This window comes from Aethalodelphis obliquidens, unplaced genomic scaffold (genome assembly GCF_003676395.1).
Source record: "Aethalodelphis obliquidens isolate GAN/ISIS:26980383/991018 unplaced genomic scaffold, ASM367639v1 scaffold38, whole genome shotgun sequence".
In the NCBI taxonomy this organism is placed as follows: domain Eukaryota; kingdom Metazoa; phylum Chordata; class Mammalia; order Artiodactyla; family Delphinidae; genus Aethalodelphis; species Aethalodelphis obliquidens.
This window is the reverse complement of record NW_020837982.1, coordinates 7,596,410-7,620,017: the sequence shown is the minus strand read 5'-3', so window position 1 is coordinate 7,620,017 and position 23,608 is coordinate 7,596,410. Positions and strand designations below refer to the sequence as shown.

The 23,608-nt window shown below is 37.2% G+C and overlaps 1 protein-coding gene across 2 annotated transcripts; it reads left to right on the top strand.

Annotated features, from left to right (window-relative positions):
* Nucleotides 1-3,401: 3,401 nt before the first annotated feature.
* On the top strand, nucleotides 3,402-21,985 carry SPATA22 (spermatogenesis associated 22). Of its 2 annotated transcripts, XM_027130676.1 has the most exons (9): nucleotides 3,404-3,634; nucleotides 5,191-5,306; nucleotides 7,032-7,160; nucleotides 9,035-9,095; nucleotides 9,235-9,330; nucleotides 13,677-14,013; nucleotides 16,696-16,828; nucleotides 18,738-18,835; nucleotides 21,664-21,985. In XM_027130676.1, the coding sequence occupies exons 2-9, from the start codon at nucleotides 5,264-5,266 to the stop codon at nucleotides 21,853-21,855; spliced, it is 1,089 nt and encodes a 362-aa protein (XP_026986477.1). In that variant the 5' UTR covers nucleotides 3,404-3,634; nucleotides 5,191-5,263; the 3' UTR covers nucleotides 21,856-21,985. The 2 variants fall into 2 exon arrangements, with proteins under 2 accessions (XP_026986478.1, XP_026986477.1); XM_027130677.1 differs by lacking the exon at nucleotides 21,664-21,985 and having other exon boundaries at nucleotides 3,402-3,634; nucleotides 18,738-20,504.
* Nucleotides 21,986-23,608: the final 1,623 nt, after the last annotated feature.

Below are 23,608 nucleotides of genomic sequence, written 5' to 3'. Positions count from 1 at the left end.
CTTGGGGCATGCTATATATACGAACCAGATTATATGAGTTTATATGGACAAAGCCTAATTTACTGGCAACAGAGACTCTCCACTGGAATGTGTTACTCAAGAGGGGGTCTTATTAGGGGAAACTATCCAGAATACTGTATTAAGATGATTACATCCCTTTGCAGAAATGACTCTGAGCCAAATCCGATTTGATTTCATGCTCAATCATCCAGAAAGTCAAACATGTTCAAGTACTGAAAACACTATGTGCTAGTAATGGGAGATTGTTTGAAAGGGGTACGACAAGAGTAATTCATTACAACTGCAGAGTAGTTCAATTTATAATGTTTTTCCGCATACGTTATCTCAGTTTATTCACATATCCACTTTATGAGATAGGATGGGTTAGGTATTGACATCCCCATTGCAGAGGTAGAGAAAAAAGAAGTTAAATAACTTGGTTAAATTTCCCAAGCTTCCAGGACAAAACTAGGCCTGAGATCTAGGTTTGCTGAATCTAAGTCCAGTGTTTTTCACAGAACAAAAGGGTGTTCCCTGTTATTTTTGGCTTTCCCCAAAGTTCTAATTTTGCTCTTTCCGAATTCACATGAACAGTCACTACAATGTGCTCAGGAAACAAACAAGCTTACAAACAAACACATGATGGAAATACAAAATGTGAATGCTTCAAAATATTTAATAAACCAATACTTGTGTTCTTCCTTTAAGAGATTATAATGCAGAGATAGAGAAAGCATAATAATAAAATCAAAACGTACACATTAAAATTACTGTTCTAATTTCAGATAAAGCCCTGCAGCCTTTGATTTTCTGCCCACATCCGTGTACACTGAACACTTCATTGTAGAGATGCAGAAAACAAGCATAAATGTAAACAGATGACAGTCGTATTATTTAGTTACTTTGGTTTTAAGAGCAGTAACTATGGTGAATTATTAACACTCGATTATGTTTTGTTTCTTTTCTGCCAATTTGTGGTTAGCTCTGTCCTTTGCCCTAGTCTCTCTGGAAATGCTGCTTCAGCTATGTACTTGGAGCTGGCACAAATGACTTGCATTTCGAGGCTTGTTTTATGGAATTTTAACAGAACAGCACTCTGAAGCACATCTAACATTCATAAATAAAGTCTCCCTTACATGTCAAAATGAATAACTTTTTTGAGAGTTAATGAATTGTAGTAATTCTGTCCTATACTTACCCTGTTTATTGTGTACAGAGTTTGTCTTCTGTGGAAAGCTTTATTAGAAAAAAAGGAGAGCATTTCCTTAGAACTAGAGCAACAGAGGCTTTTCATACTCTTATACCAAGTTAACTTCCGAAAGATTTTTAACTCCCTGTTTCCCAAAGCGCACCCTATAAAAAATACAAATTCTTATTAGTCTAGTTCTTTCCGAGAATTCAGAGAACTCATAGTATACAAAGTGAGACCCTTTCTAGTTGTCACTATCTCACAATTAGGTTGAATATTTAATGTTTTGAAGGACTTAAAAAATATAAGCCTGACTTCCAGTACTACAAATGTTTTGTAGGGATGTTGGTGCCTGATTTATTAGTAAAATAATATACTTTAAAACAAAGGGAGAATAAATTTTTCATAGTCATGGCTGTCCAATTGATCAATGTCAGAAAATTTGTAGGAAACAAATTCAAGGCAGAGTTGTTTCCAAAATAGTATGATTGGGGGATGAGAGGGTTTTCTCTCCAATACGACACATAAAGCGTCTCATACACAGTGTGGTTGTCCAGCAGTCATGTAATCAAACTACTATTACTATTTTAATTTTTTCTTCCCCTGTGGTCCTATAGCTGTCATCCATCCAGAATAACTTTCTAGGTGGAAATAAATAAATGATAATCAGAACAAGATAGTGATAGAACAGCTAGGTTTATAAACTGCTAGCAAAGATTCCACTTCTGCAGTCCTTACAGATGTAGCTCGGGATGTTTCTCATAGTGGGTTTAAAGTCTTTTTCTTTCAATGAGAAATCTATTTTGGGGGGTAGATGGTGTTACATATGTGTGTGTGTACATATGTATATATCAGGTCAAAATCTGCTTCCTTGAAGTTTTTACTCATTTTTTAAAAAACCTCCTCTCTGGAACCATGAAGACAAGTTTTTTCAGACATTTTATTGTGTGAAGTCTTCTCTTTTCCAAATTAAACGAAGATCTTATTCCTTCAGACTTATTCCTTAGTTTGGCATTCAAGATCTTTTATTATCTGGTCTCAATTTACCTCTAATCCTATCTTCCAACATTCTCTTTTATTTGGCCTAATCTTCAAAGAAACTACTAACAAGTCTCATGGTCTCATAGTCTTAGGACTTCACTAACAACATTCCCTTTATCTCTGGGTCCCTTCGTAACTCTTCCCTTCACCTACCCCAGTCTTCAAATGGTCAGAAGGTAGGGTAACAATAAAAAATGGGCTTTGAACCCAGACAGAAGTAGAATTATTATTCCTGGCCTCCAGTAAGTACTCAATAAATGGCAGCTACTGTTATTAAATAAGGGCTAACATTTATTGAGCATTTACTGTGTGTCAGAACTGTTCATTTTCTCTTTTAGCATCTTCAGGGCAATTAAGTATTATTATTGCTATTTTACTGAGGAAGGAAATGTAGGTTTAGCGGGGGTAACATGCCAGAGATCAAAGGGCCAGAGAGGGGCAGTCCAATGGCCGAGAGCCAGAGCCCAGGTCACTGCACCTTCCCTTTCCTCTCCAGGGTCCTAGGTCTCTAAGGTATGTACTCCTTCTCTTCCCGAGCTTGTGCAGCACTGGCCCTGCCTTCCTGACCACGCTTGGCCTTGCGGGACTGTCATCTAAACCCAGGCTAGCTCTCTCAGCCTCCTGGCGACTCCAATGCCCCGTCTGCTTGACCTCACTCAGACTCTCAGCCAGACCAAGAAAGACCCCTCTGGCCTGGCTTTGAGGCCTGTGGCCTTTTTTTTTTTTTTTTTTTTTGCGGTACGCGGGCCTCTCACTGTTGTGGCCTCTCCCGTTGCGGAGCACAGGCTCCGGACGCGCAGGGTCAGCAGCCAGGGCACACGGGCCCAGCCGCTCCGCGGCATGTGGGATCTTCCCAGACCGGGGCACGAACCCGTGTCCCCTGCATCGGCAGACAGACTCTCAACCACTGCGCCACCAGGGAAGCCCGAGGCCTGTGGCCTTTGAGTTACCCTATTCTAGGCACACTCTGGGGTGCCACCAGCATCTCGCAAACTGACGTCTAGACCTAAGAAATGACTTTTGAGTGTGGGAACGGGGTTGGGCGACCAGCTCTGGCCTAACTTCCTGATGAAGCTGGGGCGAAGGTTGGCTGAGCAGGCTTGTCCCTCTCTGGGCAAAACTCCAAAGGGAGTGTACCCAACAGTATGAGAACGCAAGGGGAGGCGCGTTCATGTTTCCATGCCAGGGAAAAGGGGTGCGTGTCTTTACCTCTTTGTCCACAGAAGTGACGACGACACGGCGCCGAGCCCCCAGGTGGTGGCCTCTGCGCCTGCGCCGACGGTCGTGCGCGGCGGCGCCGTGCATGCGCAGAGCACGACTTCCGCGTCTTTTCGGCGGCGGGAAGGCGGCTGGTGGTGGCTGACGCGGTGGCGGTTGACGGAGGCGAGGAACCTGAAGGTTAAAGTTGCGTGTCGTATGACAGGAGGGCCAAGGAGGGAAAGAGTCTGTGTGGGCCCTAGTTACCAAACTGCCGCGATCCCTGGGTCAGGAGAGATCATTGGGAGAGAACATGAGCCCTGACTGGAGCTTGATGTTTTTTCCCCAAGAGGCGCCCAAGTAGGCCCGACGGCCTCCTTCTGAGGCAACGGTCTTTGGGGCAGGGTGTGTGCGTGTGTGCGCATTGAGCAAACTTTCTGCACATCGATGTCACCACCCGCCTTAATGTAATTAGGGTCCAGTGGGAAGCCGGAGTGGGGGGCACCTCAGGGCCCCTGCCCCCAGGGTCAGTGGTCCAGGGGAGGATGTGGCGCTTTTGTTTGCCTGAGTCTCTTGTCGTCCCCCTCTAAGCTCAGGATGTGTGTTGCGTTGGTATTTCTGGGCTGAGAAAAGGTCACATAACCTGTTTTGGTTCCTAGAACGGCATCAAGAATATTTTCTAAAGGGCATACTATATCCAGGTTCAAGACCAATCTGTGGAAACAAAGCAGGGGCAGCCCCTGACCTCATGTTTCCCAAGTTTTATTTCTAGAAACGATATTTGGAAATTAATATGTACCTCAGTATGATTTGCATTGTTACTCAGTGGTGTTCATGTCTGTTTGTCTCATGGGGCAGAGAACTTGGGAGCAGAAATGATCTTATTTAGATTTGAATCTTACCTTTTCATGAAATAGGCAAGTATTTATTGAATTAAATTGGGATCAAAATATAAGAGGCTAAACATGGAAAAAACTACAACAGAAATTCTGTGGTAAAAGAAAAAACAAAAAAATCTTATTTCACTTGTTTAAGTTATAGAAACGGAGTGGAAACTTATCAGTACAATTATTCTGGATATTAAGTGAGGCCTTAGTCTTTGGCATTATGTAATCCAGGGATCTCAAACTAATGGCCAAAGCAGATGATCTGCACAGTGTTTTGGTTTTTTTTTTTTTTTTTTTTTGCGGTACGCGGGCCTCTCACTGCCGTGGCCCCTCCCGCTGCGGAGCACAGGCTCCGGCCGCTCCGCGGCATGTGGGATCCTCCCGGACCGCGGCACGAACCCGCGTCCCCTGCATCGGCAGGTGGACTCTCAACCACTGCGCCCCCAGGGAAGCCCTGCACAGTGTTTTAAAAGTGAGACACAGAATACGTTCTCACATGGCTAGTTCAATTGTGCATGTTTCCTCCCTGGCCTTGTAAGTATATTTGCCAATGTTGGAGTCCCTCTCCCTCTTTGTAGATCTGGTTCAGAATTATTCTCACTGTGGGTCCTTGATTCTGAAATAAATTATGTAGACTCTGTGAAAATCCACATATGTTTAGGAAGCAAGATTATAGCCACACTAGTCTTATTTCAAACAGATTTGGAAAAATGGGTTATGCTGTAAATTCTTACTCAGAAAGCAAAAGAGTCTGGCAGAGAGTTTACATTATCGGGTTTGAAACCATAGGTTTAAACCATAATTTCAGTAATTACTAGGCTGAGAACTTGATTTTGATGTTGATACAATACAAGGTATAAATTTCTTTCTTTGAAGGTTTAGTCGAACAACTTCATGTTGTAAAGTTGGAGCGCTAAAGAAAAAATTATAGACTTTGATATCGAAGGAAATGAAGAGAAACATAAATGAAAATTCAACTCGAAATACAGCAGGTATTGACTGACTTTTATTTTTAAAATTTCTATAGTTTGTATATACTATGTAAACCTTATATAGTATATAGATGCAACATTTTGGAAGGAACTTTTGAAAAGAATGAACATATAGTCTAGCCTCTTTACTTTTTAGGTCGAAGGAAGTAAAATAACTTACTCAAGACGAAACACTTAGTGGCTTAGGTGGAAGTAAAATCAGACTTTCCTGGATTTACTCTTGTATTCTTTCTACAAATCCCATGTGCTTGAGTTGTTTTGTGCTTTGTAAGCTGAAAATAATGAAATTAATAATATTTTAATTTTTATTTATGACTATTTAAAATATTTTCAGAAGTGCTTCTGTTTCCCTAATAGCTTCCCCTGCCATTTCTGCTTTCCCAATTTGTTAGTATAAGGACAGAGGGCAAGAATGAAGAGAACCAAAGAAATGATGATAATGCACAATGAAGATAATAATAGCTATTATTTATGGGGGGTGTACTGTATTGTGGGCATTTAATTTTATGTTAATTTATTTACTCTCAGAGAGTTATTATTGTCATCCCTGTTTTCTAGATGAGAAACAAAGGCACAAAGAGGTTAAATAAGTAATTTATGAAGTGGAAGAGCCAGGATTTGAACCTAGACTCCATTCTTTTAATCACTATATTATTCTGCCTCTCACTATATGCCATATTGGCACAATGAGTTTAAGGAAACAGCCGTAGTTTGTACTTTAAATTTTAATTGAAACATGCTTTGAAGTTGTAATTCAAATTCAGACAGTCTGAGCCCACATCATTTTCCCAGCCGTTCATCAGACAGTAACCAGAATCTATATGCTCATGTAAGTGTAAGTGTTGATGGACCAACTAGAGGATGGTATAGTGGCAAGATATCTGAACTGAGAGTTAGGAAGTGTGGGCCCTATCTAGGTTTTTTCACTGTGGCAATGTGTAAGCTTTTTCTTTTTCCTCTGAGATCCCTTCTAGTTTTAGTGTTCTGACTTTTGACCTGACTTGAGATCCCAGGTCCCTCAACTGGAGGGTTTAGAGTAGTATTTATTCTCATTTGGATTTATTACTATCACTCTAAGCCATTCTCAAAATGATCCACAGAAAATATGCATTACAGACACCTGGAGTTCTTGTTGAAATTGCAGAGTTTTGGTTTCCAAAGCAAGTCGATTGAAATAAAATCTATGAGGGTGGGGTCTAAAAACTGGCATGTTAAGCATAACCACAGATAAATCTTAGTCAAAGTAGAGTTTGAGAACCATGGCCTTAAAGGGTATGCTACCATAGTCAGAGAGTGGTTAGAGTTTTGGAAAGCAAAATGGGTCAAATTTTGGTTCTCCCTTACCTCTATTGTACTTGAAGTGTCCCCTCCAGTTGATATGGTGATAAGCAAGCACAGGAGGGAAGTAAGGAAAACAAAAAGTGGATTTGGAAAGGGTAGGGGGATGAGGGAGGAGATGGGAATTACTGCCAAACAAGAGGAATTAAGGCAGTGTCAACATAGAACAAGAAAGGAGTTTTTAGAGAGACAAATAAGGCTATTCGGGATCTTAAAAAGAGTGTAAAAAAATTCCAAATCTATAGAAATATATCTGTAATAAATATAAAATTAATGTATAGAAGCAGACAAATTCAAATCGTGAATTATTATATACTAGTAATTAGTCCATAACTAGATCTGACTATTTGCCTATTATGTACTTATTTATCGGTACATTCAATTTAGGCTGTTTGCCTGTACCACTGTTCAATCAGAAAAAGAGGAATAGACAGCCATTAACATCCAATCCACTTAAAAATGATCCAGGTATCAGTACTGCTTCTGACAGTTATGATTTCCCTCCTCTACCAACAGGTAAGAAAATAAGGTGAAAATTTTCAGAAAATAAGAAATAGGATTATAGAAAATTACCATTTCTATTATATTATAATGGAAATAGAAAGTTTATTTTTTTCTTCTTTCCACTATCCAATTATAGGGATTACTTGGTTCTTTCTGAACATTCCAGTATAGTAGTTTGAGTTTCCTTGTCTACAAGAGTGTCTTAGCATTTAAATGGAGTATCTTAAATCTGGAGCCTTTGTTCTAATGAAGTAGTAACCTATATTGTAAAGGTTTTTTTTTCTCTTTCAAAACACGTATAGATATTGTGACTTAAACATTTGGTGATAAAGAATGGAGAAACTCAAGTTCCTTGAGTTATAAAAATTTGGTGATAGTTGGTGATAAAGAATGGAGAAACTCAAGGATAAGTATGAATGGGAACACGGGAAAAATGGAAGAAAGTAGACCTTAGGAAGGGTAGAAGCCCAGGAATTTCTAGTGCTTGCCCCTAGTCTTTTTTCTCTTCTTACATAATTTTTGCCATTTTTCATTTATTGGCTTTTCACTCTTTCATCCCATTGGCTTCCTTATAGCTTCGACTGGCGTGTGAACTAAATTGCTTTTGCTTGGTGTTAACATAACCTTTTAGTTCTAGTTCTCAGGGTCCATCATTGGCTGCCCTCTGTTTCTCTTGATTCAAAATCTAGAGACAGAGAGCCTCTGCTTCAGCTCATATTAAATGAGGTCACTGAAATCCTAATTTATCTTTATGGTTAGCCTCTCATATCTGAAACAATTAGCTGTGGTGGTTTGTGCTGAAAGGTCTTAATGTTTGCTTACTTTTTACTTCTCTGTGGAAGAAGGCATGGACAGGCAGACAGTCTGAAATATACTTGGTACATGCTGGTTATATACATTTACATTTTTGGGGGGCACACTTAAAAATGTTTAATAGGATTTTATGCAACTAGAATTTAAAAATCCTTGTGCAACCATAGACCTTAATCTACTTTTACATCTATAGTTATTTTGTTTTCTTCCACATTTGAGGAATTGGAAGTATGAATTTCATATTATTCTCATTTTTATGGATAAAAAATTAAAAATTCACATGGATATGCGTAAGTGGACATCTTCTGTCATTTAAAAAGTTCTCTACTATTTAAAATATTTTTATAAGTAGCATGAATGATAGATGATCTTGAAAAATCACAATTTGAGTTGTTCCATAGGGAAGTGTGCATTCTCCTAAGTACTGAACTTTTCAAACTCTGACCAGGATTACTATCTGTCAGAGATATAACAAGATTCTTATATTGGGCAAGAGATAGGACTAGATCAGTGTTCTTCAAATTTTTTTTCTTGATCCATTAGTAGGTTAGGAAATAACCAACCTTTTAAAAGATAAATAGAAGAGAATAAAATAGAAAAGAATAGAATAGAAAGTGTCAGTATATCATATAGTAAGAATAAGAATTGATAGTAAAATTGTTATATTCTCCCTCAGACACACACGTGCGCGCATACACATGCACACCATGCCTGTATATATTCCGGGTTTCGATGTATTTCTTGCTGTGGGTTGGGATTAAGAAACATGGATTACACTGAATTTATGTTACAAAATACAAGGTGCTATACTAGGATTGACTGTGGAAGAGATACAGGTTAAACTATTACCTTGCTTAGAATACAGTGGGAAAGAAAGACATCTAAAAAATTAATAAGGCAGCCTATGACAAATTCCACAACAAAGTACTATTGAAGAACATGTCCATATATTCAAGTCCTTTTCTCCTTCAAACTTTCAACTGCCTCCCCCCATATATTAAATAAATATGAAAGAATTATTTCAAAAAATGCTCCCTATCTTACTCTTACCTATATTACTTGTATCTTTTGAGATTGGGCCTGGGAAGCTATGAATCCAGAGCTGCCTCCTTTAACGAAAACAGTGAACACAGGGTATGTGGAAAAATATATACCAATGAATGTATGTGTCTGTTACAGACTGATGTTATTCTTCTATATATATGTTATATTTTTATATTTCTCAATCGGGGAACAAATTATCAATAGTTAATAAGACATATTTCCTTGAAAGGCAAATACCACATTCAGTTTCTCATCCCCTGAGAAGTCAAGATTCTGTGTCTAAATCTATTCAATTAAATGCTGAAAGAAGCAAGAGTGGTTGGAGGTGAGTCTACTTACGATTTTTCTTATTCTATTCATTCTTCTCCTTCCCATCTCCTCCTATAGTCCCTTCCCTCCTCCTCTATCTATTCTTCCTTTCTTAAACAGAATTATATTTAGGAAATTTATATACTTAATAACTAACTATAGTGATATTAGCTGTGTTTTATAAAAGAAGAGAACATGCCATATATAACTTTAAAAATAGGTAAATTTGGCAGTGATTATATTTCCAAAGAATACTTCATGTTATAATGAAATTTTTGTAAATATTTATCACCATGAATTTATGATTTTGCTGTGGATTATTAATGATCTAATTGACAATAGTTAAAGAGTCAAGAATAACTGTATCTAAGTGTACTACCAACTGTAAAATAGATAGCTAGTAGGAAGCAGGCGCATAGCACATGGATATCAGTTTGGTGCTTTGTGACCACCTAGAGGGGTGGGATAGGGAGGGTGGGAGGGAGATACAAGAGGGAGGAGATATGGGGGGGATATATGTATATGTATAGCTGATTCACTTTGTTATAAAGCAGAAACTAACACACCATTGTAAAGCAATTATACTCCAATAAAGATGTTAAAAAAAAAATGAAAAAAGAATGTCGGATATATTTAGGTATTGAGAACCAAATAGAATGCTGAGCCTTACCCCAGTAAGATAATCAGCTCCAAGGTAAATAGGATGGAATAAGAAAGAAAGACAGAGAATGAAATCATAAGCATATGTTAAGATGGTAAGGGTAGGGCTTCCATGGTGGCGCAGTGGTTAAGAGTCCGCCTGTCAATGCAGGAGATGCGGGTTCGAGCCCTGGCCCGGGAGGATCCCACATGCCGCGGAGCAACTAAGCCCGTGCGCCACAACTACTGAGCCTGCGCTTAGGAGCCCGTGAGCCACAACTACTGAAGCCCTCACGCCCAGAGCCTGTGCTCTGCAACAAGAGAAGCCACGAAAATGAGAGGCCCGCACACCGCAACGAAGAGTAGCCCCCGCTCACCACAACTAGAGAAAGCCTGAGCACAGCAACGAAGACCCAATGCAGCCAAAAATAAATAAATTTATTAAAAAAAAAAAAAAAAGATGGTGAGGGTACTTTTGGGTCATTGCCAGAAATATCTTAAGTTTAATGTCTAAATAATACGAAAAAAAATGAATAGATAAAGGACATGGATTATTATTTTTAGGTTGGACTTCAGTATTTTTGGGTAAGTGGCAAACTACTGAAAGAAATAATTTTGGAAACAAAGTATTGGAAAACAACCCCAACCCCAGATCATATATCAGTCATTGGTTAGTGCTTTGTTATGTTATTTTAATGATCCTTACAACAACCCTGTGAAGTTAACATAACCTTCACTTTTTTTTTTTTTTTCTTGTGGTAAGCGGGCTTCTCACTGTTGTGGTCTCTCCCGTTGCGGAGCACAGGCTCCGGACGCGCAGGCTCAGCGGCCATGGCTCACGGGCCCAGCCGCTCCGCGGCATGTGGGATCTTCCCGGAACGGGGCACGAACCCACGTCCCCTGCATTGGCAGGCGGACTCTCAACCACTGCGCCACCAGGGAAGCCCTAACCTTCACTTTTAGTAGATGAAGATACCATATTTTTTAAAAAGGGGGAAACTTTTAATAAAGTGGTTAATACAACAAAACAGTATTTTTATTTTTTAAAATTTAGTATTGTTTTTATTACTCATGCTAGTTTCCTCAGGACCAGTCAGTTCTTTCTTCAGTACCACTGCTTCAAACTAGGCCTATTCAGTGGTTTGAGATGGTCCTCGGAGGCATAGTTCCAGCTGCAAGTGCTAGGAGAAAATGCATTCTGATAGACATTAGAGAATTAGGTAACGGATTGTAATATGGATAGGCAGCCAGTATTGGATATTCCGATTTAAAATAATAAATGATCTGTCAGACAGTTGGAATATAACAACAGAAAATCCAGGAGCAGAAGACATTTGAAAACCCAAGTAGGCAGTTAGTAATCTGCTGAAGATCTTTTAACTGGTTCTATGCTTAGGTTTAGAATCTAGGCTAACATTGCAAGATTTAGCAAATAAAAATATAGGATGCCCAGTAAAATTTGAATTTCAGATAACGGACAAATAATTTTTTAGTATATGTCACATGTAATATTTGGGACATAATTATACTAAAATTTTATTTGTTATTTATTTGAAATTCAAATTTAACTGGGCATCCTGTATTTTACCTGATAACCCTTGTCTAGAATCTCTTGAAACATGGAATTTGCAAGAGCAATGTAGACTACTGTTCTTATAGGTATTAAGCTATTAGACAAGTTGTCAAGATAGGTTTAATTTACCAGAATTAGTATACTAGACAATAAGCAAGGTGAACTGATTTAACATCTTCAAGCTTTCATACTAAAGCTCCTATAATTAAATAATTGGTCTTAGAGAAATTGGGATTGCACTTGATGGTTAAGAAATCTCAGTTGAGGAGAGGTGAAGACTTTAGAAACTGGAAATTGGGCACAACCTGGCAAATAAGTTTAGATAGATCAATAAATTGGTTTTTATAAATTTATTTATTTATTTTTGGCTGCATTGGGTCTTTGTTGCTGTGCGTGGGCTTTGTCTAGTTGCGCGGAGCAGGGGCTACTCTTGGTTGCAGTGCGCGGGCTTTTCATTGCAGTGGCTTCTCTTGTTGCGGAGCACGGGCTCTAGGCACGAGGACTTCAGTAGTTGTGATGCGTGGACTCAGTAGTTGTGGCTCACGGGCTCTAGAGCGCAGGCTCAGTAGTTGTGGCGTATGGGCTTAGTTGCTCCACGGTGTGTGGGATCTTCTCAGACCAGGGCTTGAATCTGTGTCCCCTGCATTGGCAGGTGGATTCTTAACCACTGCACCACCAGGAAAGCTCAATAAATTGCTTTTAAGGGAAGATAAAGTATTTTTTTTCTATAATAGCCTACTGTTCTTATTATAAAAATAATATAATCATTCTAGAAAAAAAAGTAAATGGAAGAAAGTTATTCATAGTCACACTGATCCAGAGATAGCCATTAATCAATTAATTAATTTTTAAACAGAAATATCAAGGCATTTCCCCAGGCTAGGAGCACCTCCTGAACGAAAACATTGGAGAAAGTTGCAGATGCATTGTTACCGATAAGGAGTTGTAAAGCTAAAAGAAACTTTCCTAAACTATGAAAATAAAAGTAATTTCCACAGCCATGAGGAAGGAGAAAATTATGTTTCTATTCTCTCTGTTGAATATAAAATTGTTGCCATATGAAGAGGTGATTAATGTAGGAAAAAATTTTATAGAGGTGTATTAGGCAGTTACTTAATGATAATAAGTTTTTCCTGGATATTGTGATGTTTGTGGTATTTATCAACTTAAAATAATTTTAAATTATTTGTGGTGATTTCTTTTCTCATTATTTTCATACTGAATTTTGTACCTAATTTACTTACGAAAGCTCCCTAAATTATATAAGCCTCAGGTCCCATATAATCTGGTCTAGGGAACCTAAACGTTTTCTTGGATTATTTTCCCTAACAAGGTATGGGTTGCATTGTTTGCCCGCTTGTGGTACTTGTGGTATTTTTAGGAAAATTATTCAGGAATAAGCATTTGTGACTTAGACTAGTTTTTCCCTGTGGAACTCTTAACTAGCCTGCTCAGAAATTATACTTTTGATTTTGGCCTCATTAACATCATGTTCTGATGAACTGGTACAGCTCACTTAGGTTAATGTAGCTAGTAAAATGCTGAAACATATTCATAAGTAGAGTTTTTAAGCTACACAGTAAAAGTACAAAATTTCTAATCAAACAGCTGTCTACCCTGTCTATATCTATTTTCCTTGTGATTTAAAATCACTGACGAGCAATAGTTTAACTTTTGAAAATTTTACTTTGTAGAAAATTTAAAAATAAATGTATAAAAAAGGAAGCAGGGAGTTCCCTGGTGGTCTGGTGATTAGGACTTGGTGCTTTCACTGCCATGGCCCCTGAGGGTTCATAACCACTGTCATATAAAGGCTTGTATAATTTAGAAATATACTCTATGGCACTGGACTTTGAGTTGGGAGACTAGGATTCTCTGGGTTTTGGATTGTCAGTAACTTGCTATATGACTTTGGGCAAGTTACTTCTCCTCAAGACTCAGTTTCCTCACCAAGAGAGGTATAATATATTGTAGGGTTGTTGTGATGATGTATTTGGAATTTCTAACTGTTCAGTAATTACAAAGTAGTTGATAAACCACAAATTACCATGTAAATGCAAATTTTCATTAATAATTTTCTTTCACTTAAGAAAAAGTATATAGAAACAAAATTAATACTAATTTAAAAAACAAAACTATTTCTGCTACAGAGACGGCAACAAAAATACCACTTTAAAAACTTGGGATAGAAATGATTTTAAGCCTCAGTGCAAAAGAACAAATCTAATGACAAATAATGGAATAAATTCATGTCCAGTGAATTTGGGAGCTCAACAATGGAAACAATTAAGAGTATCTGAATCTACTAACTTATCTCACCAAAGAGAAAGTGAAGTACTCACACAAACACATTCGTCAAAAATATCTGGCTCCACAATGAGAAGTCTAGACAAAAACAGTTCATTACAGGCATTTAAGCCCAATTTTCAACAAAATCAATTTAAGAAAAAAATGTTGGATGGTTTTCCAGAAGAAAACACCCTCAAGGTAAACTTTTAAATATTATTTGCATTTTTGTATTTACATTAAAAAAATGAGATAAGTATTTAGAAAATTACAGAGATAAGAGCATTTGAAATCACTCCCCTGGTATACATTACTTGATTAGCACAAATACCCAGTTCTGTTGGAGTAGGTATATGTTAGTGTCCAAAACATTTTCTTAGAGGTTGTGAATGGCTGCTGCTTTTCAGAGTTGCTTTAGAATTTCCTACCAGGTTCTGAATTTCACTGTTTGCTAATTATTGAGATGATGATAGTTTATCCATTGCTTGCAGCAATTCTTCAAGTTCTTCATATGTCACTCTTTTTTTTTTTAATAGGGGTCAGCAAACTTTTTCTGTAAAGGGTTAGATAGTAAATATTTTTGGCTTTATGGGCCATATTGTCTCTCTTGCAAGTATTCAACTATACCACTCAACTCTGCTGTTGTACCTTAAAAGCAGCCATAGATAATTCATAAATTAATTGGTGTGGCTGAGTTCCAATGAAAATTTACCCAAAAAACACAGCAGATTAGATTTGGCCTGCAGGCCGTAGTTTGCTGACTTCTGCTCTGTAATCTGGTCTTATTTACTTTTACAGCTTCGTATTCCATATTTCACTAATTCTTCAACGCTCCAGCCATTTCAGACTCTTCACAGTTCTCTAAACGCACTCTAATATGACTCTGCTTCGGTTTATATTCTTCCCCATACCTGTGCCTCAGCCTTATTTCCTCTCTCCACCTCTCATTCTAGTCATTCTTTGTAAATGTCTTTCATATATGTTCTGGCTGTTTGCTATCTTCCCTTGCGCCACCTGGTCTAATAGATTCTTTATCCTCTGCCCTTGTCTGTGTTCTGGAAGGCTGAATGGTCCTACATAGTGCATCATTCTGGGATCCATTAGCTGGCTTCTGTTAGGAGTCAGCCAGTGGGAGTGGAAGTCCCAGGCAGGACATCAAAGGGTAGAGAGAGAGGTTGGGTTCCCCCCCCCACCCCGGCTTAAGTGTTGTGTCTCAGGTGGTAGCTGTGTCCCTGCATGATGTAGCCCCTCTGTAAGTCCAGATTTCACAGGCTTGGTAATTTTATTTCCTCCTCTTGTCCTTTCAGCTTAGGAGTGGTAGAAGTTTCTTATTGTTGTTAGTCTTTGAGTGCTTAAGTACCCTATGTTTATTCTGCCCATACACCTGTAAGCAGTTTTTTCAATAAGCCATCTAGGGTAAATTTTTTTTTCTGGAAATCTAATATTGCATGTTCCACAGTGGTTCTCAACCTTGTTTCCTTGTACACAAGAATGATATGATAGTCACCTTAGTAACAGTGGCTCATTATGGCAGTAATCCTCAACAGGAAGCATTCATATCTTCGTTAGGTATGGGAAGAGGAGGGAAGGTAATTGTAGTTGGAAAAAAATGTTCCATCAAGTGTTCTTGGATATGCCACTGCCCTCATGAAGGAAGGTGCCCCCTCCCCAAAAATTAGTATCTTAGCACACTGTATTCTTAGTTGATCTTTTAAAATTTTAATTAGTTCAACTTTTATTTTTGTATGACCTTATGTCATCAGGCTTTCTTTTCCTCCCTCCCTCCCTGCCTTCCTTCCTCTTTCTTTCTTGTAGGCCTGCCTACTTTCTTGGCCTGAGGCATGCCAGTACTGATCCAACAGGCTGGTGGGCGAGGCCAGGTCCTGGTGCTCTGTGATTGCAATTAACCTCCCATTTGTGGGTTGCCCACCCTGGGGGTATGGGTCTTGACTATACCTTGTATCTCCCTCCTACCAGTCTTGTGGTTCTTTCTTTATATCTTCAGTTGTAGAATTTCTTATCTGCTAGTCTTCTGGTTTTTCTCATCAATAATTGCTCTGTAAATAGTTGTAATTTCGGTGTGCCCGTGGGAGGAGGTGGGCTGAGGGTCTTCCTACTCTGCCATCTTGGCCATTCCACCCTTTTAGTTGATCTTTAAAAATGCCAAACACATTCCCATCTCAAGGTTTTTACACTTGCTGTTCACTCAGTCCTCACTCAACAACCTATTTAAAATAATAATCCCTGTCTCTTTTTATCCTTTTACCCTGTTTATTTTTTTAATGCATAGGATATAGCAATTCCTGACATTCTGTATTTATTTTCTGAATCCCCTATTAGACTGTACAGTCTCTGAAGGTAGATAGATTGTCTGTTTTGTTCAGTACTGTTTCCTCATTAGCTATGTTTGGCACATAGTAGGTGCCAATAAATACTTTTGGAATGAATGAATGAATCAATGTGTCTGGGTTCCCTCTCAGAGTGTGAGCACGTTAGGGAAAGGAATTGTGTTTTACTCACCTGTGTTTATCACAGGATTGGCACATGATGCTTTAAAAATATTCAAAGAATCGACAAATGAATGAGTGAATAAATGCCCATATAAAACAGAGATAAAAAGAAAAAAAATAATCCTCTTCTTGATTAATTTTCTCCAAGTGCATTCTAGTTTCTCCTCCTTTATAAAGTACTAGTGATGCCTTTAATTTAGGGGAGTAACTGTACTAAAATTGTCAATAGTTCCTTTTACATATTTTACATAGTCTTTTAACATATTTTACACATTTGCCTATTATAAGAACCTAGAATCTTTACATAGAAAAGTGAATGAGTATGATGAAAAAAATGACAGGTTTTTCTAATGCCATGTTTTCATTTTTTCAGAAGGAAGCATCATTGTATCAGTTAAAGCTTAAGGAGAAAGAGAATTCTTTAAGAATTATATCTGCAGTTATTGAAAGCATGAAGTACTGGTGTGCACATGCACAGAAAACTGTACTTCTTTTTGAAATATTAGGTAGGTATACTACTTCAAAAATACTTCAGTAATACCATTTGGACAATAATTTTGAATGTTAATAGGAATACCTAGGGGATCTTAAAGAAAAATAACATTTTATAAAAGGAGATTACGGTTTATTAGGATTTTCTTCAGTTCCTGTATCTGTCATAGATTTGTGTGACATAAGATGTATTTGATTATTCATGGTAGAAGAATTCTAATTCATAATGTCAAAAATGGAAAGATTCTTAAAAGTAATCTAACCCAACCCTTGAGGTAGGTGAGGAAGTGGGGCAAATAATTAAAATAGACTTGACTAAAAATCATAATGCTAGTTAGCAGCAGAAATGGATCTAGACCCCAAGTCTTCTTATTCTCAACAGAGTGTTCTTTCTACTATATTACACTAAATCCAGTAGTAATTTTGTATATAAGTTAAATTATAAATCAAATATTCTGAAAGAACATTTGTGAAGAATCCTTTACTGATATGAGTAAACACCCTACAATTAGCCTGTTTTCTAAATTAGTATTTAAAAGGGAGGAGAGTTTTATAAAATGTTTCTGGAATTTAATTTTACTTAGACTGAAGAGATAAACAAGAAGTAGAGATTCAAAACATATTTATTTCCATAGGCTAAATAAAATATTTAATTTAAATTATGAAATATTTTAAACATACAGAAAAATACAGAGAATAAATATCCACCTACCTATTGTTATAGATATCGTTGAAAACCGCTATCCATTTTTCTTCTTCTCTAGAGATAATCACTATGGTATCTTTCCTTTCCATGCTTTTATAATTTTACTCTATACATCTGATTTCATAAATTTATATATATTTATTTACTGTTTTATGTGTTTTAAAATACAGAGTTTACATTTTCATCCAGCATTATGTTTTTGAGATTTAACCATCTTTCTATCCTGTTAGTGTTGGCTTCATCCTGAGGCTCCAATTATGGTCTCTCCAGCAGCTTCTGACTCTTCCCTTATGACATTAAGAAGATTACCAAATTCTCTATACCACACATTCTTCCTTATACCACAGTCACATTCTTTGATAGTTTCTTCTGGTTGCTCTTTCCCGGAAACTAGCAAATGACCCCTTGCATATCATCATTTCTGTCTGGGCAACAGGCCCATCACTGCAACCCTGAGCTCTGTAGCTGAGGAAGGGGGTACATTGACTGGCTTACATCAGTCTCAGGTTACTCCTGGGTCTAGGGGTGGGGACAAATCCCATCCAAATCATATGGCTAAGAATGGCATAGGAGAGATTTCCTAAAGGAAAATCTGGGTATTATTAGGGGAAATGGAGGCTGACCTCAAAGTAACAAATGTTCACTATCAGTACCTAATAGATGGTTATTAAAGGAATGAATAATGGTCTCATTTGATAGTAATTTCTTGAGATAAACATGAATTATCATTTGAATTTTATAGATGAAACAGATTTGAAAGAGGTTAAACAGTTGTTCGATTTAGTAAGTTGAAGAACTGAGACTCAATTGCATGACTTCTGATTCTAATTCAATGCTTTTTTTTTCATTAAACCATGATGTTTATTTGTTATACTTGTGTATTTTGTTTACTATAATGTAGTAGACTGGTCTGAGGATTTAACCACTCCATCAAACACATTCAAAGAAAAAAGCTTCAGATGGCCAGCTATTGTCAGTTGTATAAACTTTGTCATATAACCTGATCCTAGGTTGGAAAGGGCCGGAAATTTTGCTTTCCTTAGAATAAAAGTTTCAGAAATATCTTTCCCTCTTAAGATGTTTTCTTATCAATGTATAAACAAAACTATGAGAGGTTGGTGTGGGAATAGCTATTTAAATATCAACTTCTCTTTGTTAAACTTTATTTGCATTTTACCAACACTGATTTTTTCCCCCTCTATTTCAATGTTGCTTAGCTGTTCTCGATTCAGCTGTTACACCTGGCCCATATTGTTCAAAGACTTTTCTTCTGAGAGATGGGAAAAATACTCTGCCTTGTGTATTTTATGAAATAGTGAGTATCTGTTTAAGTATTCTTTGCAAAGCCTATGCCAACAAAAACATACAAATGCAGGCTATAATTCAACTGTAGTAGAAATTCTGTTAATGATTTAGTGGTACTTTCAACATTTTGTTTGGTTTTAATTATGATTTTAAAATTATTTATTTGTTCAACTAAAATGGAGGGCTACTATATGCCAGGCGCTGTGCTAGATGCAGGGGATACAAAGTGGAATAAAAGTGGTAAATGGCTCTTTCTCTCAAAGAGTTTATAATCTCAGGTAGAAAGACGGAAACATAAATGTTACACTGTGGTATGATAAATGGTATGACAAGTGGTGTGTGCAGGGTGCTATAGAAGTAGATAGGGAGGATGGGTCAGATCAGGGGAAGATTTTTGAAGAATGTAGTCTTGTCTTAGATATTTAAGGTCTAATGAATTAAGCCAAAGTGTTGGGAGGTGGGGGAAGAGGTTGGAGGAACACAGTCTAAGGTGAGGGAGCAACACATGTAAAGACATGAAGCTCAGATAGAGCCTGGATTGTTCAGGAAACTGCAAGTAGTTTACAATTACCAGAGTGTAGAGTTAGTAAGTGATGGGGGTAAGGGTAGTGGTTATGAACTTGGGGGAATGCAGAGAGAGTGGGCTGGGACGTAGGGAAGAGCTTGGTAACAAAGGAGGCTGGAAACTTTATAAGACTTACATGCTTTGTAAAATAGTTTGGCATTAATTCTGAAATTGGGCTTAATTCTGAAATCACACTTGGATTCCAATTTGTACTCCACCATTTATTAGCTGTATGACCTTGAGTGAGCTCCTTAAACTTCTTGAGCATCAGTTTTTTAATCTGTAAATTGGGGAGACTAATTCCTACTTTGAAAGGTTGTTTTGGAGATTAGATAATAAAATATATGAATGTATAGCATCTGACACATAGCAGATGATCAAGAAATAGTAGCTGTCATGTTATTAATTTTTATAATATCTTGAAAGCTTATTATTTTTCTCTAGTCTAAGTTTTAAAAAAACTTTTATTAAAATATAACATATACAGAAAAATGCACAAATCATAACTGTACAATTCTATGAAGGTATCACAAAGTGAACATTACCAAGGTTAAGAAATAGAACATTGCTATCACCCTAGCGTCCTTGTGCCTCTTCCCATTCACTCCCTCTTGTTTTCTGCCTACAAGTAACCACTACTGTGACTTTTAATATCATAAATTAATTCTGCCTGTTTTTGAATTTTATATAAATAGTATCATGTGGTACGTCTTGCTTTATGTCTGGTTTCTTTCATTCAACACAACGTAAGATTCATCTGTGTTGTTGCATGTAGCTAAAGTTCATTTATTTATATTTCTATGTACAATATTCTTTTGTATGAATATATCACAATTTAGTTTTCTGTTCTACTGTTGGTGGGCATCTTGGTTGTTTCTTGGTTTTTTTTTATTATGAATAATACTCTGTGAACATTCTTACATATGTCTCTTGTTGTGCACATGCATGCCTTTCTGTTGAGTATATACCTAGAAGTAAAATTCCTGAATTGTAGTGCATTTGTATGTTCTAACACAGTAGTTATTGCCAAAGAATTTTCCAAAGGGTTGTAACAGTTTACGTACTCACAATCAGCATAGGAGAGTTGTAGTTTCTCTGAATTCTTATCAACATTTAGTAGTCATTGTTTTTTATTTTAGCCATTCTAGTGGGTAAGTTTAGTGCTATCTTATTTCTCTCCAATTCCCTGGTGACTAACGAGGTTCAGCACTTTTGATGTTTACTGGCCATTTAGATATCTTCTTTTGAAAAATCTGTTCAGGCCTCTTCTAATTTTTTTCTGTTGAATTATTTTTTTTCCTTATTGATTTATAGGAGTTTTTGAAAAAACTATTCTGAGTACAAGTTCTTTCTCTATTATGTACATTGCAAATATCTTCTCATACTCTGTGGTTTGCTTTTTCAGGCTTAGGAGTGGCTTCTGAGGAAAAGAAAATCTTCACTTTAGTATGGTCCTTTAGCAATTATCAACATTTTCCTTTATAGTTAGTGCTTTTTATGACTGTTTAGCGAAAGAAATCTCAGAATAATTTTATTCATGACTGAGAGGATTTGGAGCTGGCTGGTCTTTTTCTGGCTCACTAGTCCCATTAGGGCACAACCCTTTTGAGTCTCCCAACCCTAAGCCTGGGGTGGGGGCGGGGTGGTTACCAGAATCTCTTTTCTTTGGGGGACCCTGGAGTCCATTTTTTCTCTAGCCCTATGAGCTGTCAGAAGCTCTGCTAAGTCTCTTAAGACTCTCAAATTGCCTTGACTGTAATTAGCAGATACCTCAGGGGGTAAAGCATCCCCAAATATCAGGCCCCATTCTGAACTCCTATCCTCTCTCAGATGGGGTCTCTGTAACTCCTCACTGCCTTTTATCTCTCTGGTGTCTATGAGGATATTTTTAAATAAATATTCTGTCCAGGTGTTCTAGTTGTTTTCAGTGGGAAAGTTGGTCTGAACTACCTAGTCTGTCATCTACTGAAAGTAGAACTCTGGAAGTCTAGTAGAAGTGAATATTCATGTGCCATTATATTGGGAATTATTCAGTCTTTTAAGAAGAAGCAGCTCACTAGCTTGTAAGAAGCCCTACCCAAGTGAAGGTCTTCTGTGTCAGGGCACCCATTTACGACTAACTATTATGGTCTTGTTGCAGTGGGGCCCTAAATGAGGTAAGGGAATTACAGCATTTTGGAGTGATTCATATTTAGTTGATCATATTATTTAAAAAACTGAAATTCAAATGAAGTAATAAATAACTTTATTGATATTTATTTTTTTAAAAACAGGATCGTGAACTTCCAAGACTGATTAGAGGCCGAGTTCATAGGTGTGTTGGAAACTATGACCAGAAAAAGAATATTTTTAAATGTGTTTCTGTCAGACCAGCATCTGTTTCTGAACAAAAAACTTTCCAAGCATTTGTTAAAATTGTAGATGCTGAAATGAGATATTATACTAAAGTAATGAGTGAAATTTAAGTAGTGATGAAGTTTAAATAGTATAAATTAAGCATTTTTCTGTTCTTGTTTAAATTACCATCTCCATGGTTTTATGGCTACTGTTCTTCTGTATTTCACTTGTTGAATTAAAATATTTAAATCCTTTTAATGTGGAAAGAATTTTTGAAAATAATTTTACTGTTATTATAAAAATGGTGCATTTGCTAAAACTAAAAAACCATTTCAGATAAAAATGCTCAATATAATAAGAATAGGCACATACTTATTTAACATGGGATAATAGTACATTTGAGTCAGCCTAAAAGCCAACATCAAGCTTAATGGGGAAATATAGAGACATTCACACTAAAGTCAGGAACAAGGTCAGGGTGCCCTATACTGGAGCTCCTAGTCCATGCAGTTCATTTAATTACTTCAGATATTTAGTGGGCATATGCTCTGTGCCAAGCACTATTTCATGTGCTTGTTTGTTAACAAAGCAGGTTACAAAGTAACAAAAATCTCTGAATTTATGGTATTTATATTCTGGGACCCATAGAATACATTAGACAAAAGAGAAATATTTGGGGTATAATGATTACTGCTATTGGTAGATGATATAATTGCATATATGGGAAACCTAAGAAAATCAACCAAGAAACTACTGTAAAATGAGATAATTTGGTAAAGGCACTAAAATAGAAAACTATTTTAATATGCAGAAATCATCAGGAGGTGTTATTTATATGACCCAAACCATTAGAGTGTGAAATGGATAAAGATATCATTTAAAAAAATATCTAAGACTAACCAATACTAAGTGATAAATGTGGAAAGTATATGAACGAAACTTTAAAATACATACTAATGAAGGACACAAAAGAAGACTTGGACAGATGGAAAAATAAATCATTTTCTTTGATAGGAAGACAAAGATGTTGATTTTTCTAAAATTAATTTATAACATAATTTCTTTCTCTCTTTATGTATACAAACCACACACACACACATTAACCAAATGAATACTAAAGCTTATAGATATCAAAAAATGAGAATGGTCAGGAAAACTCTGAAAAAGAAGAATAGAGGATAGTTGTATCGAATATTATAAAGCCTTAAACATATATTATTGTTGCATAACCAATTACCCACCAAATTAGTGGCTTTAAATGACAAACATTTATTATCTCTCACAGTTTCAGTGGGCCAGGATTTCATAAGTGGACTGGCTAGGCAGGTCTGGCTTGGGATCTACTAGGAGGACTCACCTCCAGGGTGGCTGATACACATGATTGCCAAGTGGGTGCTTTCTGCTGGAAGGAGGATTCAGTGTCTTACTATGTGGGCCTTTCCAAAGGGCTGCCTAAGTGTCCTCATGACATGGTAGCTAGCTTCCCCTAGAGCAAGTAATCCAATAGTGAGTTAGCTAGGTAGAGCTATCCTTTATATGACCTAGCCTAGGAAGTCACATAGCATCACCTCCACTACATTCTGTTTGCTGGAAGTGAGTCATTAAGTATGGACCACATTTAGGAGGGAAATTAGGCTCCACCATTTGAAGGAAAGAGTGTCAAAGTAATGGCAGGCATTAAAAAATTAAATACATATTATGAAGGCATATTTATTCATGTAAAATATGGTACTGGTTCATGAATAGACAGGACAATAAAACAGAATTTAAAGTACAAAAATAGGGACTTCCCTGGTGGTCCAGTGGTTAAGACTCCATGCTTCCAATGCAGGGGGCCCGGGTTCTATCCCTGGTCCAGGAACTAGATCTCACGTGCTGCAA

Excerpts from the sequence above, each read along its gene's own strand:
- SPATA22 (XM_027130676.1), top strand. The coding sequence starts at position 5,264 with ATGAAGAGAAACATAAATGAAAATTCAACTCGAAATACAGCAG. Across the intron at positions 9,096-9,234 it reads ACGAAAACAGTGAACACAGG|GCAAATACCACATTCAGTTT; the intron begins GTATGTGGAAAA and ends TTTCCTTGAAAG. Across the intron at positions 18,836-21,663 it reads CTTGTGTATTTTATGAAATA|GATCGTGAACTTCCAAGACT; the intron begins GTGAGTATCTGT and ends TTTTAAAAACAG.